This window comes from Cetorhinus maximus, chromosome 1, assembly GCF_964194155.1.
Source record: "Cetorhinus maximus chromosome 1, sCetMax3.hap1.1, whole genome shotgun sequence".
Taxonomy (NCBI): Eukaryota; Metazoa; Chordata; class Chondrichthyes; order Lamniformes; family Cetorhinidae; genus Cetorhinus; species Cetorhinus maximus.
This window is the reverse complement of record NC_135879.1, coordinates 49,274,972-49,295,136: the sequence shown is the minus strand read 5'-3', so window position 1 is coordinate 49,295,136 and position 20,165 is coordinate 49,274,972. Positions and strand designations below refer to the sequence as shown.

Here is a 20,165-nt window from a genome sequence, read left to right as displayed (position 1 = left end):
ACACTGGACCCAGGTGCGCCGCACCATGTCACGGGAGCTCACGATCTCCGCCACCTCCTCCCAGGCACGTTTGGTCATATGGGGGGGGCCTCCTTGTCTCATCCTGGAGTTCCAGAACCTCCCGCCGTGCTGCCACCTCCTCCGCAAGGCAATCATCGGAAAAACGAGGGGCACAGTGCCTACCTGCCCTACCCTCCTGCCTGGCCTGCTTCCCAGCAGCGCTCTGGGAAGCCCTTCCACTGGCCATAATTTGCAGCCATGGAAAGGCTGCAGCAACTTTTAAAAACAGGCCGCCGGGTTATCAATAGACCCAGCAGTCTTCGCAGACCCGCTGCCACTCGCCCACTCCCGCTGACTTCGGGAACCGCGATTCACGCTGGGTGGGCCTTGATTGGCCCACCTGTGTAAAATGGTGGCGTGGACCCAATCGCCTGCTCCTGCTCCCGCTCTGACCCCCACCAGCCAGAAAATTCAGCCCAGACTGTCTGGTCATTTATCCTGTTGCTGCTTTTGGAACTTTATTGTGCATGGATTGGTTGCCACATTCCACATTTCCTATGTTACTATTATTCAAAAAAGTAATGAATCAGCTGTGTACCTCTTTGCTATGTCCCAAGGTTGTGCAAGGTGCTACCTTTCTTTCTCATACAGGAAATCACAAATTTTCTATTGAAATTTGGAAAATAAAGCATTGATGATAATAAGTGTATTTGAAAATTGCTGTGTATCTATTTTATTTGATAAAATATAATGTCACATGATAATAACTTACATTATTCTAAGCAAATACGTACAGATATTTTCCACATGAGGCATTTTTGGTTAAAAGATGCAGATTCACCACTGATATGTAATATTTTATTTTCCAAATGGTATTGTTTTATTAGGGGGGCTCCAAGGAGGTGGTGGCTCATCATGTTGCAAAACGTGCCTGATTTTCCTTTGCTTCTTATCATGCTTTTCCTGCTTTTCTTTTTGTTCCTGCATGTAATAAACAATGTAACATTGGGAAATCAGTATTTGTTAAATTATATTAAGATTACAATTGTTCAAATCAGGCAAATGCAATGGTAATTGCGAAAGCATTCGAAAATCTCATGGAATAATGGTTGGACCATGTAGATAAGGGGCTGGCTCAGTTCTTTGGAATTTTTGCCAATAGGAGTTTTTGCTTAGACACGAGGTAAGCTGTAAGATGTCCAGTATGATGCTTTGACAAAATACTTACTTAATGTGGGGAATTTGCTGAGTGAGGGAATTTGGCGCAATGAGGAAGAGGTGCTTTTGGGACTTTACTTTTGAGGTATAATAATATAGGAAATCTGTAATCAATTGCTGTGTCACAAGGTTGTGCCAGGTGCTATCTTTCTTTCCTGGAAGTGCTTTACTTAAAATCCTCATACAGGAAATAACAAAATTTTCTATTTAAATTGCGAAAGTAAATGTTCGAAAATACATATTTTTGAAAATTGCTCTATATTTATTTTGATAAAATATTATGTCATAATAATAGCTTACATTATTCTAGGCAAATATGTAGAGATATTTTCCACACAAGCTATTTTGGTTAAAAGATTCAGACAAAAAAGTCTTTTACAGAGCACGAATCTATCTGAGAGAGGGAATGAGAGAAAGCGAGACCTGAGTGCTAAAGCCCAGTAGCATTTTTTAGGTAGGCTGGTTGGTGACTGGTTGGTGAGTTGGAAGGTTTCCTTTTTTTCTCTAAACCAGAGCAGTAATTTAAACTAGGACCAGTAAAGTGTAAGTATAAGCTAAACTAGTTAAGCTACTTGATAAAGTTGCTAACAACTATGAATAAAGGATTTAATAAATAAAAAAATAAAAAAGGATGATCTGCAAAATGGCAGAGCAGGTTTCATGTCCGGAGTGCAGAATGTGGGAGCTTGTAGATGGTGATCACAGAATTTTAACAGAAGGAGGCCATTCAGCCCATTGTGTCTGCACCAGCTCTCCAAATGAGCATTATGACCTAGTGCTATTGCCCTGCCTTCTTCCCATACCTCTGCACATTGTTTCTATTCAAATAATCATCTAATGCCCTCTTGAACTTGCCTCCACCACACTTCCAGGCAGTGCATTCTAAATTCGAACCACTCAATGTGTGAATAAATTTTTTCTCACGTCACGTTTGCTTCTTTTGTAAATCACTTTAAATTTGTGGCCCCTCGTTCTTGATCCTTTTACGAGTGGGAACAGCTTCTGCCTATTTACTCTGTCTAACCCCCTCATGAGTATAAAAAGTGCAGAGGGGAACTTAAAAAGGAAATTGGGAAAGCTAAGAGGGTATATAAGAAAGCATTGGTGGATAGAATAAAGTAAAGCCCAAAGGTTTTTTTTTAAAATATATAAAGAGCAATAGAATAACTAGGGAAAGAGTAGGGCCAATTATGGACCATAGAGGTAATCCGTGTGTGGACCTGGAAGATGTGGGTGCAGTCCTCAATTAATACTTTGCGTCGGTCTTCACAATGGAAAAGGACAACGCAGATATTGACATCAGGGTGGACGACTGTGAAATATTAGAGGAAATTAACATAGAGAGGAGGTACAAGTGGGTTTAGCGGCCTTAAAAGTGGATAAATCCGCAAGCCCGGATGAGATGTATCTCAGACTGTTGAGGGAGTCAAGGGAAGAGTTATCAGAGACCCTGACAGTAATTTCCAAATCCTCTCTGGCCACAGGTGAAGTGCCAGAGGACTGGAGGACTGCTAACGTTGTCCCATTATTCAAAAAAGGAGGAAGGGATAGACCAGGAAATTACAGGCCAGTCAGTCTAACCTCGGTGGTGGGGAAGTTACTAGAAAAAATGCTGAGGGACAGAATATATTTTGAGGAGGAAACTAGGATTGTTGATGGGATAATGCATTTGAAGTGGTCTACATGGCATGTTGGATCCAAAATTTGCTGAGAGGCAAGAAGCAGAGGGTCATGGTAGAGGGATGTTTCTGTGACTGGAAGTCTGTTTCCAATGGGATTCCGCAGGGCTCAGTGCTGGGGCCCTTGCTGTTTGTGGTGTACATAAATGATTTGGACTTAAATGTAGTGGGTATAGAACAAAGAACAAAGAAAAGTACAGCACAGGAACAGGCCCTTCGGCCCTCCAAGCCTGCACCGATCATATTGCCTGTCAAACTAAAACATTTTGCACTTCCGGGGTCCGTATCCCTCTACTCCCATCCTATTCATATATTTGTCAAGCTGCCTCTTAAACACCACTATCGTACCTGCTTCCACCACCTCCTCTGGCAGCGAATTCCAGACACTCACTACCCTCTGCATCAAAAACTTGCCCCGCACATCTCCTCTAAAGTTTTCTCCTCTCACCTTAAATCTATGTCCCCTAGTAATTGACTCTTCCACCCTCGGAAAAAGCTTCTGACTATCTATTCTGTCCATGCCACTCATAATTTTGTAAACTTCTATCAAGTCGCCCCTCAATCTCCGTCGCTCTAGTGAGAACAATCCGAGTTTCTCCAACCTCTCCTCATAGCTAATAACCTCTAGACCAGGCAGCATCCTGGTAAACCTCCTCTGCACCCTCTCCAATGCCTCGATATCCTTCTGGTAATGTGGCCACCAGAATTGCATGCAATATTCCAAGTGTGGCCTAACCAAGGTTCTATACAGCTGCAACATGACTTCTCAGCTTTTATACTCAAGACCCTGCCGATGAAGGCAAGCATGCCATATGCCTTCTTACCTTATCCACCTGCGTTGCCACTTTGTGACCTGTGGACCTGTACACCCAGATCCCTCTGCCCGTCGATGTACTTAAGGGTTCTGCCATTTACTGTATAATTGCTGCCTGTATTAGACCTTCCAAAATGCATTACCTCACATTTGTCCGGATTAAACTCCATCTGCCATTTCTCCGCCCAAGTCTCCACCGATCTATATCCCATTGTATCCTTTGACAATCCTCTTTACTGTCTGCAACTCCTCCAACCTTAGTGTCATCTGAAAACTTACTAATTAGCCCATTTACATTTTCCTCCAAATCATTTATGTATACTACAAACAGCAAAGGTCCCAGCACCGATCCCTGCGGAACACCACTAGTCACAGCTCTCCATTCAGAAATGCACCCTTCCACTGCTACCCTCTGTCTTCTATGACCAAGCCAATTCTGTATCCATCTTGCCAGCTCACCTCTGATCCCGTGCGACTTTACCTTCTGTACCAGTCTGCCATGAGGGACCTTGTCAAAGGCCTTACTGAAATCCATGTAGATAACGTCCACTGCCCTTCCATCGTCGATCATCTTTGTCACTTCCTCGAAAAACTTGATCAAGTTAGTGAGACACGACCTTCCCTTCACAAAACCATGCTGCCTCTCACTAATACGCCCATTTGCTTCCAAGTGGTAGTAAATCCTGTCACGAAGAATCTTCTCCAATAATTTCCCTACCACAGACGTAAGGCTCACGGGCCTGTAATTTCCTGGATTATCCTGCTACCCTTCTTAAACAATGGAACAACATTGGCCATTCTCCAGTCCTCTGGGACCTCACCCGTAGCCAGTGAGGATACAAAGATTTCTGTCAAGGCCCCAGCAATCTCTTCCCTTGCCTGCCTCAGTACTCTGGGGTAGATCCCATCTGGCCCTGGGGACTTCTCCACCTTAATATTTTTCAAGACACCTAACACCTCCTCTTTTTTGATCTCAATATGATCCAGGCTATCTACACACTCTTCCCTAGACAAATCGACCGCTAAGTCCTTCTCTTTGGTGAATACTGATGAGAAGTACTCATTTAGTATCTATCTCATTTCTTCTGGCTGCACACACAGATTCCCACCTCTGTCCCTGAGTGGGCCTACTCTTTCCCTGGCTACCCTCTTGCTTTTTACATATGTATAAAATGCCTTGGGATTTTCCTTAATCCTGGTTGCCAGTGACTTTTCATGACCCCTTTTAGCCCTCCTGCCTCCTTGCTTAAGTTTCTTCCTACTTTCTTTATTTTCTCCACGGGCTTCATCTGTTCCCAGCCTTCTAGCCCTTACAAATACTTCCCTTTTCTTTTTGACTAATCTCACAATATCCTTCGTTATCCAAGGTTCCTGAAACTTGCCATACTTATCCTTTATCCTAGCAGGAACATGCCGGTCCTGAATTCTTAACAACTGACGTTTGAAAGCCCTCCACATGTCAGTTGTTGATTTGCCCTCAAACATCAAGAAGTTCGTGGATGACACAAAAATTGGTAGTGTGGTAAACAATGAGGAGGATTGCCGTAAACTACAGGAGGATATCAATGGACTGGTCAGGCGGGCAGTGACAAATGGAATTCAACCTGGAAAAGTGCGAGGCAATGCACTTGGGGAAGGCTAACAAGACAGGGGATTACATGAATGGTAGGACCCCGGAAAGGACTGAAGATCAGAGGGACCTTGGTGTGCATATCCATAGATCCCTGAAGGTAGCAGGGTAGATAAGGTGGTTAAGAAGACATATGGGATACTTGCCTTTTATTAGCTAAGGCATAGAATACAAGAGCAGGAAGGTTATGCTGGAACTTATAAAGCCCTGGTTAGGCCACAACTGGAGTACTGTGTGCAGTTCTGGTCACCACGTTATAGGAAGGATGTGATTGCACTGGAGAGGGTGCAGAGGAGATTTACCAAGATGCTGCCTGGGCTGGAGGGTCTGAGCTATGAGGAAAGATTGGAAAGGCTGGGGTTGTTTTCCTTGGAGCTGTGAAGGTTGAGAGGGGACCTGATAGAGGTGTATAAGATTATGAGGGGCATAGATAGGGTGGATAGGAAGGCACTTTTTCCATTAGTAGAGGGATCAATAACCGGGGACATAGATTTAAGGTAAGAGGTAGAAGGGTATGAGGGAGGTTGAGGAGAAATTTTTTTACCCAGAGGGTGGTGGGAGTCTGGAACTCACTGTCTGAAAAGGTGTTTAAGTCAGAAACTCTCATAACATTTAAGAAATATTTAGATATTCACTTGCGTTGCCATAGCCTCCAGGGCTATGGGCCAAGCGCTGGAAAACAGGATTAGTGTAGTCAGATCTTTGTTGACCAGCATAGACATGATGGGCCGAATGGCCTCCTTCTGTGCTATAGACGTCTATGAGTCTATGATTTTGAACATCTCCATTAAATCTCCTCTTAGCCTTCTTCTCTCCAAGGAGAACACTCCCAACCTCTCCAATCTATCTTCATAACTGACGCTTCTCATCCCTGGAACCATTCTTGTAAACCTCTTCTTCACTCTCTCCAATGTGTTCACATCCTTCCTATAATGTGGCACCCAGAACTGTACATAATACTCCAGCTGAGGTCTAACAAGTATCTTATATAAATTCAGCATAACCTCCTTGCTCTTGTACTCTATGCCCCTATTAATATGCCTTATTAACTGCTGTCTCCACCTGACCTGCCACCTTCAATGATCTATGCACATATACACCCAGGTCTTTCTACCCCTGCACCCCCTTCAAAATTTCACTCTTTATTTTATGTTGTCTGCCCTTGTTCTTCCTACCAAAATGCATCACCTCACACTTCTCAGCATTGAACTTCATCTGCCACCTATCTGCCCACTCCACCAACTTGTCTATGTTCTATTGAAGTTCCACACCGTCCTCACAGTTCACAACACTTTCAAACTTTGAATCATCTGCAAACTTTGCAACTGTCCCTTGCACACCAAGATCCAGATCATTAATATATATAGGAAAAGCAAGGGTCCCAATACCGACCCCTGGGGAACTCCACTACAAACCTTCCTCCAGCCCGAAAATTATCCATTGACCATTACTCTCTGCTTCCTATTTTTCAGCAAATTTTGTATCCATGTTGCTACTGTCCCTTTTACTCCATGAGAAATAACTTTTCTCACAAGTCTGTTGTGTGACACTGCATCAAATGCCTTTTGAAAGTCTATGTACATCAACAGCATTACTCTCATTGACTTTTTCTGTTACCTCTTCAAAAAACTCCAGCAAGTTAATAAACATAATTTCCCATTTAGAAATCCATGCTGGCTCTTCCTTCTCAACCCATATTTTTCCATGTGACCACTAATTCTATCCCAAATAATTGTTTCTAGAATCATTCCCACCACTGAAGTTAAACTGACTGGTCTGTAATTGCTGGGATTATCCTTACAACCATTTTTGAACAATTTGCAATTCTCCAGTCCTCTGGCACCTCTCCTGAGTCTAGGGAAGACTGAAAAATTATGGCCAGTACCCCTGCAATTTGCACTCACTTCCTTCAATGTCTTTGGATGCATCTCATCCAATCCTGGTGCCTTGTCAATTGCAAGTACCGACAGTCTATTCAATACTTCCTCCTTATCAACTTTGAACCTTGTCTGTCACCATGGCCTGGGTAGCATCTATCTCCTTGGTAAAGATGGATGCAAAGTATTAATTTAATACCTCAGCCATGGCCCCTTCGTCCATGTGTAAATTCCCTTTTAGGCCCCTAATCAGCCCTACTCCTCATTTTACCACCCTTTTACTATTTATATGCCTATAGAAGACTTTGGGATTCCCCTTTATGTTGGCTGCCTAGTCTTTTCTCATAATCCCTCTTTGCTTCTCTAATATGCTTTTTCACCTCCCCTCTGAACCTTCTGTATTCCCCTTGGTTCTCAATTGTATTTTCTACCCTTCACCCGTCATTGGCGCACTTTCTTCTTTATCTTAATTTCTATCTCCTTTTTCATCCAGGGAGCTCTGATTTTGTTTGTCTTGTCCTTCCCTTTCGGTGGAATATACCTTGATTGTGCTCAAACTAATTATTTTTTGAAGGTAGCCCATTGTTCAGCTACAGTTTTTCCTGCCAATCTTATGTTCCAGTCTATCTGGCCCAGCTCTGGTCTTGCCCCATCAAATTCAGCTCACGTCCAATTTAATTATTCTTACTCTGGATTGCCTATCGTCCTTTTCTATCATCGTCCTAAAGTGTACAAAACAATGATCACTGTCTCCTAAATGTTCCCCCACTGACACTTAATCTGACACTGACACAAGAACCAGGTCCAGCAGTTTTCTTGTTGGATTGGACACATACTGCTGCAGAAAATTCTCCTGAACACAATCTAGGAACTTTTGCCCCACTCCGCCCTTTACACTATCACTATCCCAGTCTACATTCGGGTAATTAAAGTCACCCATTATGACTACTCTATAATGCTTGCATCTCTCTGTAATTTCCCTGCAGATTTATTCTTCTATGTCCTGCTCACTCGTTGGCGGTCTATAGACTACACCGAGCAATGTAATTGCACCCTTTTTGTTCCTGAGCCCAAGGCAAATTGATTCTGTCCTTGAACCCACTGGGACATCCTCTTTCTCCAGCATTACAATGCTCTCCTTAACCAATACCGCCACCCCTCCTCCTTTCCTATCTTTCCTGAACACCTTGAACCCAGGAATATTTAACACCCAGTTCTACCCTTCCTTGAGCCAGGTCTCTGTTATTACCACAACATCATAATTCCACATGGAAATCTGTGCCTGTAACTCTCCAATCTTATTTACTATACTCTGTGCATTCACATTATGCACAGTAACTCTGAATTTCACGACTTTCTCCTTTACTCCGACTCTGCCTATTATAGTATTCTCTATACTGGTGCTATCTGTCCCTCCCAGTATTTTGGTCCTCCCTGGTATTCCTCTAATATTTTCTCTTGGTTTCCACACCCCTGCCAAGTTGGTTTAAAGCCCTCCCAAAAGCACTAGCAAAATGCCCCGCAAGGAACTCAGTTCCAGCTTTGTTCAAGTGCAACCTGTCCGGCTTGTCCAGGCACCATCTCCTCCAGAGCCAGTCCCAGTGTCCCAGGAATCTAAAGCCCTCCCACCTGCACCATCTTTCCAGCCATGTATTCATCTGCCTTATCCTCCTATTTCTGTATTCACTGGCACGTGGCACTGGGAGTAATCCGGAGATTACTACATTTGAGGTCCTGCTCGCTAATCTGCTGCCTAGCTCCCTAAATTCTGATTGCAGGACCACATCCCCCTTCCTACCTAAGTCGTTGGTACCAATGTGGACCACGACCTCTGGCAGTTCACCCTCTCCCAGAAGAATGTCCTGCTGCCGCTCTGTGTCACCTTGACCTGGCACCAGGGAGGCAACACACCATCCTGGAGTCACGTCTACAGCCACAGAAATGCCTGTCTGCTCCCTTAACCAATGAATCCCCCATCATTATTGCCCTTTCTTTCTTCTTACTCCCCTCCTGTACAGTCAAACCACTTGTGGTGCCACAAACATGGCTCTGATTGCAGTTCTCTGAGGAACCAGCGCCCTCACAAGCTTCCAAAACAGAAAACCGATTTGTGAGCGGGACCCCAGGGTATTCCTGCACTACCTGCCTACTTCTCTTGGACTCTCTCCCTGTCTCCAGGCCCTTAAGCTGTGTTGTGAACATGCTATCCAGGTAACCCTCAGCCTTGTGGATGCGCCACAGTGACTCCAGCCACCGCTTGAGCTTTGAAACCTCGAGCTCGAGTTTCTCCAGCTGACAGCACTTCCTGCACATGTGGTCTTCTAGGACACTGGTAGCGTCCATGACTTTGCACATACTACAGGACACACATTCCACTCGGCTGAGCCACCCTGCCATGTCTTAACTCTACTTCCCTTATGTTAACTTTATTCTATTTTGGGTTATTTATATTACATTATTATATTGGCCTTAAATTTCCCTTATTCCTGGCACTTCTCAGTTAAATCCAAGTACAACCACTTGTTTAAAAATATTACACTTTTCTAATTTTCTCACCAGGTCCTACTTGCCAAGGCCGCCATTGATAGAGGAGCGATGGCCATGAGATTGAAAACAGCACGAGAGGAGCGGCGGCCGGGAGATTGAAAACAGTGCGAGAGGAGCGGCGGCCGGGAGATTGAAAACAGCGCGAGAGGAGCGGCGGCCGGGAGATTGAAAGCAGCGCGAGAGGAGCGGCGGCCAGGAGATTGAAAGCAGCGCGAGAGGAGCGGTGGCCAGGAGATTGAAAGCAGCGCGAGAGGAGCGGTGGCCGGGAGATTGAAAACAACGCGAGTCCGAAAACATGTATGTGTGTAATTAAGAAATGGATAAATTTTAGTTGTTCTTGTGGGTGGTACTGGAATTTAATAAGCACAGTAAATTGTAGTATACATAGGAATTATTCTAAATTAATTAATACTTTAAAATAAATTAGTAAATAAACTTAAATACTGCAGTGAATGCTTTATATAAAGGTATGTCAGCACAGCTCGGGCATGTGGAATGTGCATCATGCGGGATGTGGGAAGTCGTGTAGGCACAAAGTGCCCTCAATGACTACACTTGCAGGAATTGTTACCAACTGCAGAAACTTGAGCTCGGAGTTGCGGAGCTCGAGTGGCGGTTGGAGTCACTGTGGTGCAGCCACAACGCTGAGGATTATGTGGATAGCACATTTAGAGAGATGGTCATACCACAGCTAAGAAGTATACAGACAGAGAGGGAATGGGTGACTACCAGAGTATCTAAGAGAAACCAGCAGGTAGTGCAGGAATCCCCTGAGGCTATTTTGCTCTCTAACCACTCTTCCATTTGGGATACTAGTGAGCAAGATGTTTCCTCAGAGGACTGTAGCAAGAGCCAAGTTCGTGGCACCATAGGTGGCTCAGCTGTACAGGAAGATTGGAAGTGCTATAGTAGTAGGAAATTGCATAGTTAGGGGAGCATGCCCAGTGGCATATGCTAATGGGCATAATAATAGGAAGATTGAACTCTGAGGTGCAGAGGGATCTGGGTGTCCTAGTGCATGAATCACAAAAGGCTAGTATGCAAGTACAGTAAGTAATTAGAAAAGCTAATAGAATGTTATCATTAAATGCGAGGGGAATTGAATACAAAAGTAGGGATTTCTTTCACTCAGAGGGTCATGTGTCTTTGGAACTCTGCTTTCACCACCATTTCATGAAAAGAGTCTTTGAATATTTTTACGGCAGAGGGGGATAGATTCTTGATCAGCAAGGAGGTGATAGGTTATTGGGAGTAAGTGGGATGCAGGTTTCAGGTTACTATCAAATCAGCCATGATCTTATTAAATTGCAGAGTAGGCTTGAGAAGCTGAATGGCTTAATCCTGCTCCTTGTGCATATATTCATATGAACAGTTCAGCACGTGGCTGGAGCAATGGAGTAGGAGGGAGGGCTTTAGATTTCTGAGGATTTGAGATCGGTTCTAGGACAGATGGGACCTGTACAAGAAGAACAGGTTACACCTTAATGGGACTGGGACTAGTGTCCTTGCAGGAAGGTTTCCTGGTGCTGTTGGGGAGGGTTTAAACTAGATTGGCAGGGGGATGTGAACCTAGGGGAAATCCATGGTGCAGAGGAGAATAACTGGCAGTGGGAAGTAGAGAAGTATCAACTGATAATGAGGATATATCAGAGGGTAGGATCAAGGTAGAGAGAATACTTGGCGAGTTTGATAGAATTAGAATAGGCAATAGTAAGTCATTAGATGAGGTCAGAATAAGGGGGAAAATGAAAGAGGGCTAATGTGCATGTGTGTGAATGCACAGAGTGTGGTGAATAAGATTGGTGAAATGCAGGTACAGGTTGGCAAATGGAATTAGGATATTATTGCGATAACAGAGACCTAGCTCAAAGAAGGGCAGCACTGGGTGTTAAATATTCCTGGGTACAAGGTGTTTAGGAGAGACAGGAAAGGGACACTGGAGGGAGAAGATGTTCCAGAGGGGTCAAGAATGTAATCTCTTTGGCTAGAGGTAAGGAATGAAAAAGGCGCAATAACCTCGATTGGTGTAGTTTATAGACCAGCATATGGAAGGGATGTGGAAAAACAAATTTGCAAAGAAATTACAGAGGGGTGCAAGATTATATAGTAATCATAATAGGGGACTTCAATTATTCAAATATAGACTGGGATAGGAATAGTACAAAGGGACAAGAAGGGTGAGAGTTCCTGGAATGTGTTCAAGATAATGTCCTGCAGCAGCATCTTTCGGTCCAATGGGAGGACACGCACTTTTGGACCTGGTTCTGGGGAATGAGTTGGCCCAAGTGGATCAAATATCAATGGGAGAGCCTCTAGGGGACAGTGATCATAACATTTAGGTTGGCCATGGAAAAGGACAAGGAGCAATCCAGACCAGGGATAATTAATTGGGGGAAAGTCAACTTCGATGGGATGAGAATGCATCTGAGTCAAGTGAGTTGGAATCAAATGTTGGCAGAAAAGACGATGGCTGAGAAATGGGCTACCTTCAAAGAAACAGTACTGCAGACAATGTCAAGGTATATTCCCTTGAAGGGGAGAGGTAGGACAAATAAATCCACAGACCCCTGGATGATGAGAGAGATAGAGGTGAAGATGAAAAGGAAGAAGTGCACATACGACAGATGTCAGGTAGAAAATACAATGGAGAATCAGGCTGAATATCAAAGGACCAGTGGGAAAGCAAAGAAACTAATAAGAAAAGCAAGGAGAAAACATGAAAAGAAGCTGGCAGCTAACATAAAAGGGATTCCCAAGGGAATCTTCCATAAACATGCAAATAATAAAAGGGTGGTTAAAGAAAGATTAGAGACTAAAAAAGGGACTTGCATGTGGAGGCTGGAGAGTAACTGAGGTGTTGATCGAGTGCTTTGCATCTGTCTTTACAAAGGAAGAAGATGCTACCCAGGGCAAGGTGAGGTAAGAGGTAACTGGTACACTAGAAGAATTTACAGTTGAGAAGGAGGTGGTGTTAGAAAGGTTATGTTTACTTAAAACAGATAAAATACCAGGAGCGGATGAGATGCATCCAAGGGTACTGAGGGAAGTGAGAGTGGAAATTGCAGAGGCACTAGTGATAATCTTCTAGTCTTCCTTAGACATAAGGGAGGTGCCAGAGGACTGGAGAACTGTGAATGTTACACCCTTATTCAAAAGGGGATGCAAGAATAAAGCTGGAAACTACAGATCAGTTAGTTTGACCTCAGTGGTAGGGAAACTTCTGGAAACTATAGTTCGGGAAAAATCAATAGTCAATTAGACAAGTTCAGGATAATTAAGGAAAGCCAGCATGGATTCATTAAGGGAAAATCATGTTTAACTAACTTGCTGGAGTTTTTTGAGGAGGTAACAGAGAATGTTGATAAGGGAAACATTGTCGATGTGATGTATATGGATTTTCAAAAGGCACTTAATACAGTGTCACACAACAGACTTGTGAGCAAAATTCTAGGTCATGGAATAAAAGGGAAAGTAGGCACTTGGATAAGAAATTGGCTCAGTGACAGGAAACAGAGTAGTGATAAATGGTTGTTTTTCAGAATGGAGGAAAGTTTGTAGTGGAGTTCCCCAGGGGTCAGTATTGGGACCCTTGCTCTTCCTGATATATTAATGACCTAGATTGTGGTGTGCAGGGCATGATTTCAAAATTTGGGGATGACACGAAGATTGGAAATGTTGTCAACTGTCATGAGGTTAATCTTGAACTTCAAAAGGACATAGACATGTTGGTGGATTGGGGCAGACAAGTAACAGATGAACTTCAATGCAGAGAAGTGTGAGGTGATCCGTTTTGGCAGGAAGAATATGGGGATTTGTATAAAATAAAGGGAGAGACTCTGAAGGAGATGCAGAAACAGAGGGACCTTGGTGTATATGTATGTAAGTCATTGAAGATGGCAGGGCATGCTGAGAGAGCAGTTAATAAAGCATATAGTATCTTAGGCTTTATTAATAGGGGCATTGAGTACAAGAGTAAGGGAGTCATGTTGAACTTGAATAAAACACTAGTTAGGCCTCATCTGAAGTACTGCATCCAGTTCTAGGCACCATACTTGAGGAATGATGTGAAGGCATTGGAGGGAGAGTACAGAGGAGAGTCACATGAATGATTCCTGGGATGAAGAACTGTAGCTATGAGGATAGATTGGAGAGTTTGGGACTGTTTTCCTCGGAGAAAAGAACGCTGAGAGGAGACTTGATTGAGGTATTCAAGATCCTGAGACGTATGGACAGGGTAAATAGTGAGAAACTGTTCCTACTCAAGAACATCAAGAACTAGAGGCACAGATTCAAAATAATTGGAAAAAGGAGTAAATGTGTTATGAGGAAAAATATTTTCACCCAGAGGGTGGCTGGAGTCTGGAACAAACTTCCTGAAAGGGTGGTGGAGGCAGGAGGTATTCAAAAGGGAATTGGATTGATATCTGAGAAGAAATAATGTTCAAAGGTTACAGGGATAAGGCAGCGGAGTGGGACTAGGTGGAATGCTCTTTCAGAGAGCCAGTGCAGACTCGATGGGCCAAATGGCCTCCTTCTGCACTGTAAATATTCTTTGATTCTGTAAGACTGTCCTGAGCCAACATATCTAAAGAAGATGTCCCAATCTCAAATCTCTCCAACTCAGAGTCATTGAGATGGACTGCAAGTTGGAAAAACTCTGCCACATGAGGGAGGGACAGGAATTTCTGAACAGTTTTATCCAAATTATAGTCACGCCTCAAGGGAAAACAAAGGGAGGATGTGACTGATAGAGAACTTAGTATTGGGGATTTAGGAAAGGTTGAGAAGGAAGTTCTGCAGATCCTGGTCCTGTCCAACAGGTATGATGTACTCGTTACCTATGAGGATAAGGAGGAACACTACAGACACAATGCACATCAAGGCACTATGGCTTAGAAGGCTGTTTGGGAGGGAGAAGAACAGAATAGAAATGTGGTTGTAATGGGGACTCCATGGGGGACTCTCTTCACTGTTGCTGGGTCTAAATCCTGGAACTTCCTTCCTAACATCACTGTGGGCATACCTACACCACATGGACTGCAGTGGTTCAAGAAAGCGATTCACACCCACCTTCAAAGGCAATTAGGGATTGTCAATAAACGCTGGCATAGCCAGCGACACCCATATCCTGTGAAAAGAATAATCCTCTACAGCCAAGTCTACCTGGTAAGGGATATCTTATGGCAGCTGGAGAGGAACTTGGAAAGGGATAGGGTAAATCCAGCTGTCGTGTTCCATGTTGGAACAAACTATATATGTAGGAACAGGAAAGGAGGTCCGACTGAAATAAATCAGGAGTTAGATTATAAATTATAAAGCATGCCCTTGAGAATAATAATGTCTGGATTATTGCCTGAGCCACTTGCAAATTGACATCGGAAAAGACAGATCAGGAGAATTAAGATGTGGCTAAAGGGCAGGTATGGGAAAGAGGAGTTCTTCATGGAACACTGACACCAGTTCCATGAACTGGGATGGGGCCTGTGTCCTAGAGGAAAATGGGTAATTAGGCTGTAGTAAAGACTTTAAACTAGCAAGATGAGGGAAGGATCTACAAGAAATGTAAGCAATGTAAACAAAACAGGGCAGGAATAAAGAGAGTCATAGCTTTAAAAAGGTGATTAAACATAAAAAGAGAGGATTTCCTATTAAAAGTGAGTTAAAATGTCAGGACAAAAATATACACATTGGGCAGAATAATATGATGAAAACGGGCTTGTACTGAGCCTGCACTGATTATCATGTGCGATGACGTTGAGTCGCGTTCCCAACGTCATCCCACCCAAATGCAATGATACGTAGGTGGGCAGGCCTAGAAATTGGGAGCCTGCCCACGTTATTAAAAATGAACTTAATTGCTTTGTTAAGCTTGTTAATGTGCCAGTTGACTGCAATAATATGTGCTGGGAGCAATTAAATACTTAGAGTGTGATTCACACCGGTGGAAAAATCTTGTTTTTTTTCACAGAAATATTGTAAGGGTTAAAAGACACCAGCTGGGTCCTTACTTTGATCTCAGCAGTTCAGGGTGCTGTGAGTGCTGCCAGTATTTGATATTGAAAGCTGTTTATTCAGTGGATACATTTGATGTTTTGAGGCGTAATTTTTTCTGGAAGTGAGGTGAATTTAGGCCTTCAACTGAACCTCAGCCTTCTTGGTAGCGAAAGAATGGGAATAGTGGTCTCTATGGGAGACACATCCTCCAGTGAGGAGGAGAGGAAGAGATTGAGAGGGAGAGGAAGGAGGGCAGATGGCGAGGTTCAGGATGCACTGGTGGTGCATGATGGTGGCAGACCTGTGCTGGAACAAGAAGGCGTTGCATCAGAGGTGGAAAAGGTCTTAGGCTGCCAATTCAGTATATTCTATTCTATTCGAACTCTATTCAGAGAATGAGTTACCTTCAGATGTCAGAGACACAGTGCTGGAGGAGACTCAGTCTGACCAGAGCCACAGTGACCTCTCTCTGTGACATGCTGGCAGGGAGACAGCTTCCATTGGATGGTCACCCAATGCCAGTGGCCATAAAAGTGACTGTTTCTTTGCTACTGGATTCTTTCAGGTTGCCTGTGGAGGCCTCAGTGGCATAACACAGCCTGCTGCACACCACTGCATTAAAGTCTTTACAGATGCAATGTTCCAAACGGCAGGTCAGTACATTGCATTTTCAATGGGTTGCCACAGTCAACTGGAAAGAGCCGGAGGCTTTCCACCCATTTCCCCAGGGTTCAAGGAGCAATAAACTGCACTCACTTCGCCATAAAGGCTCCAGCAGGTCAGCCCTGTACATTCATTAACAGGAAGGCCCACCACTCCTTAAATGTCCAGTTGGTATGTGACCACAATTGACGAATTATGCATATCTGCGTTAGGTACTCAGACGGCACCCATGACTTGAATACTCTCTGAAACTCGCAGGTGCCAGACATGTTCAATATACCTGATGTCCTGGATGATTGGCTTCTGGGTGACAAGGGTTACCCTTTGAAGAAATGGCTCATATGAGTGCCCCTAGAACAGATGCGGAAAGGAGCTATAATGACAGCCACAGAACCATCATCAAATAGACAGTTAGGCTGCTAAAGATTTGGTTCAGATGCCTGGATAGATCAGGAATAGCATTGCAGTATGCGCCATCCAGAGTTTCACTGATGATTGTTGTATGCTGTGCTCTCCACAACCTCAACATTGAGAGGTGATGCCCTGGAGGAAGGGGAGACACAAGATAGCAGGCATTCCTCTGATGAGGGCAAAGAAGAAGTGAGGGAACACCCTGACGGAGCGCATGGATGGCTGTGACACAAGGGATACCTTGATAAGGCAGAGGTTCCAATAGGTCATGAATTCTTGATTTCAGGTGTGTATTGCCTGTGTCTCAACATCATTCCACCTAAAATGTGAGCTCACTGAGAATGTCTTGTCAACGCACTCACCATTTTGAATTCTTAGGCATTGTTACATCCTGACTCCTCATCATCACTCCTGAGAAGTCAAGGATATTTTACAAGTTAAATTTCTACAGCGCTTAGAGATAAAACGAACCTCTGCATGAGGGATAGTGAATTTAAGGTTTACTAACATTTGATCACATCTACAAAATGCAACCACATGACCTGCTTTGTGACCAGTGTGCAGTTTTCTTAATTCTTTTCCTTATGCTCTGGCACAGTACTCCCCACCTCACTTGCTGTAATGCTGGAAAAATGCTGCTGATCTGCTTGTCCCCTTGCTCTGGGTGACTTTGATGGGAGTCCTCTGTGCAGCTGCCGCCTTGAGGGCCCTGCCACATTAGAAGACTCTTACCGAGTCACAGGAGTAGCATCTATTGCCGTGGCAATTGAGGAGGACTGTGTGAATGGTGGATGGGTGGAGGAGAAGCTGCCCCAACAGAAGTGTCCTGAGAGGTGCTTTCGGATGGCAGCAGCAGATACTCATCCACTGGGACAAGGGCAAAATGGTCCTATCTGCCTTTCTGAAGTCCCAGGAGATGGCTCAGTGTCCAGGTTCCCAGAGCGCTGTTGTGTTGGCTATGGACCCCTGAGCTCATACACAATAGCGTCAGCAGTACGGTGGGTTTGCCCCTCCAGAACAGTTACCAGTCTGATCATGGGAGAAGCTTGGTGCTCTGAAGAGTGGGTGATCGCAGTGCACATGGCCTGGATGGGACACTTCCACAGTCTGGGCCAGAGCACACAACCCCTCTGATATATCTGCCAAATCTCCATGTGTCTTGCACCAGATATCCAGCATCTGCAGATACAGGGATGACTTCAGAGGCTCATCATTCAACTCAGACTCAGTTACTGGATCACCTCGCACATTCTCTGACTGCCAGAGGCCTGCTCCACCTCGCTGTCCGGTAGCTGCACGTACGAATGTGATGTGCCTCACCAGATTGTGCTTGACCTCATCCCAGCATGCTAATCCTTGTCGAGGTGCCTGTATCTGCACTGGTGCTTCACGCAGGGAGACGATGTGATGTGGTGAAGCTGTAACACAGAACTACTTGCATACCAAACAGCATAAGCAGCAAGTGATAGACAGAGCTAAGCGATCCCACAACCAACGGATCAGATCTAAGCTCAAATCCTGCCATATCCAGTCATGAATGGTGGTGGGCAATTAAGCAACTCACTTAAGAAGGTTCCACAAGTGTCCCCATCCTCAATGATGGAGGAGCATACTGCAAAGGCTATGGGTCCTGACAATATTCCGGCAATAGCACTAAAGGCTTGTGCTCCAGGACTTGCCGCACCCCTAGCCAAGCTGTTTCAGTACAGCTACAACATTGGCATCTACCCAGCTATGTGGGAAATTGCCCAGGAATGTCCAGTAAAAGCAGGACAAATCCAACCCAGCCAATTACCGCCCCATCAGTCTACTCTTGATCATCAGTAAAGTATTGGAAGCGGTCATCAATGGCGCTATCATGCGGCACTTGCTTAGCAATAACCGGCTCATTGACGCCCAGTTTAGGTTCCGCCAGGGCCACTCAGTTCCTGACCTCATCACAGCCTTGGTTTAAAGATGGACAAAAGTGCTGAACTCCCGAGGTGAAGTGAGAGTGACTGCCCTTGGCATCAAGTCTGCATTTGACCAATTGTGGCATCAAGGAGCCCTAGCAAAACTGAAATCAAACGGAGTCAGGGGAAAGCTCGCCGCTGGTTGGAGTCATATCGAGCACAAAGGAAGATGGTTGCGGTTGTTGGAGATCAGTCATCTCAGTTCCAGGACATCACTGCAGGAGTTCCTCAGGGTAGTGTCCTCGGCCCAACCATCTTCAGCTGCTTCATCAATGACCTTCTTTCCAACATAAGGTCAGGAGTGGGGATGTTCGCTGATGATTGCACAATGTTCAGCACCATTCGCAGCTCCTCAGATACTGAAGCTGCCCATGTCCAAATGCAGCAAGACCTGGACAATTTCCAGGCTTGGGCTGACAAGTGGCAAGTAACATTTGTGCCACACAAGTGTCAGGCAATGACCATCTCCAACAAGAGAGAACCCAACCATCGCCCCTTGATGTTCAATTACATTACCATCACTGAATCCCCACTATCCACATCCTGGGGGTTACCATTGATCAGAAACTGAACTGGACTAGCCATATAAATAATGTGGCTGCAAGAGCAGGTCAGAGGCTAGGAATCTTGCAGTGAGTAACTCACCTCCTGACTCTCCAAAGCCTGTCCACCATCTAGGATGGCACAAGTTAGGAGTGTGATGGAATATTTCCCACTTGCCTGGATGAGTGCAGCTCCCACAACATTCAAGAAGCTTGACACCATCCAGGGCAAAGCATCCACAAACATTCACTCCCTCTACTACCAACACACAGTAGCAGCAGTGTGTACCATCTACAAGATGCACTACAGGAATTCACCAAGGCTCCTTCGACAGCACCTTCTAAACCCACGACCACTACCATCTAGAAGGACAAGGGCAGCAGATACATGGGAGCACCACCACCTGGAAGCTCTCCAAGTAACTCGCCATCCTGACCTGGAAATATATCACCGTTCCTTCCTGGGTCAAAATCCTGGAACTCTCTTCCCAACAGCACTGAGGGTGTTCCTATATCACATGGGCTGCAGCAGTTCAAGAAGGCAGCTCACCACCACCTTCTCAAGGGATGGACATTAAATGATGGCCCAGCCAGCGAAACCCACAGCCCGTGAATGAATAATAAAAAGACCCTCTGAGGGTTCTTCTTCCTCCTTGGAGGCAATTGTTGGTCTGACAGGTCTAGTGGTGTCAGCAGAAGCAGGCTCACCTGCGTAGGACACAGAAAAATTGGTATTAACTGGCATTTCGGAGTCTTCATTGGGTGTGCAAAATCACAATGTTCAACACCATTAGCAACATCTTGCAACCATTAAACCACAGGTGCAGCAAACTCACAA

At 44.7% G+C, this 20,165-nt stretch overlaps 1 protein-coding gene across 2 annotated transcripts in view; it reads right to left on the bottom strand.

Annotated features, from left to right (window-relative positions):
- Nucleotides 1–705: 705 nt before the first annotated feature.
- LOC144679839 (uncharacterized) overlaps nt 706–20,165 on the bottom strand; it is a 219,366-nt gene continuing 199,906 nt past the window's right edge. For both annotated transcript variants that reach the window (XM_078540682.1, XM_078540692.1), the window contains one exon: nt 706–981. In XM_078540682.1, coding sequence (XP_078396808.1) covers nt 859–981 — 123 coding nt within the window. In that variant the 3' untranslated portion in view covers nt 706–858. The remainder of the gene's footprint in view (nt 982–20,165) is intronic.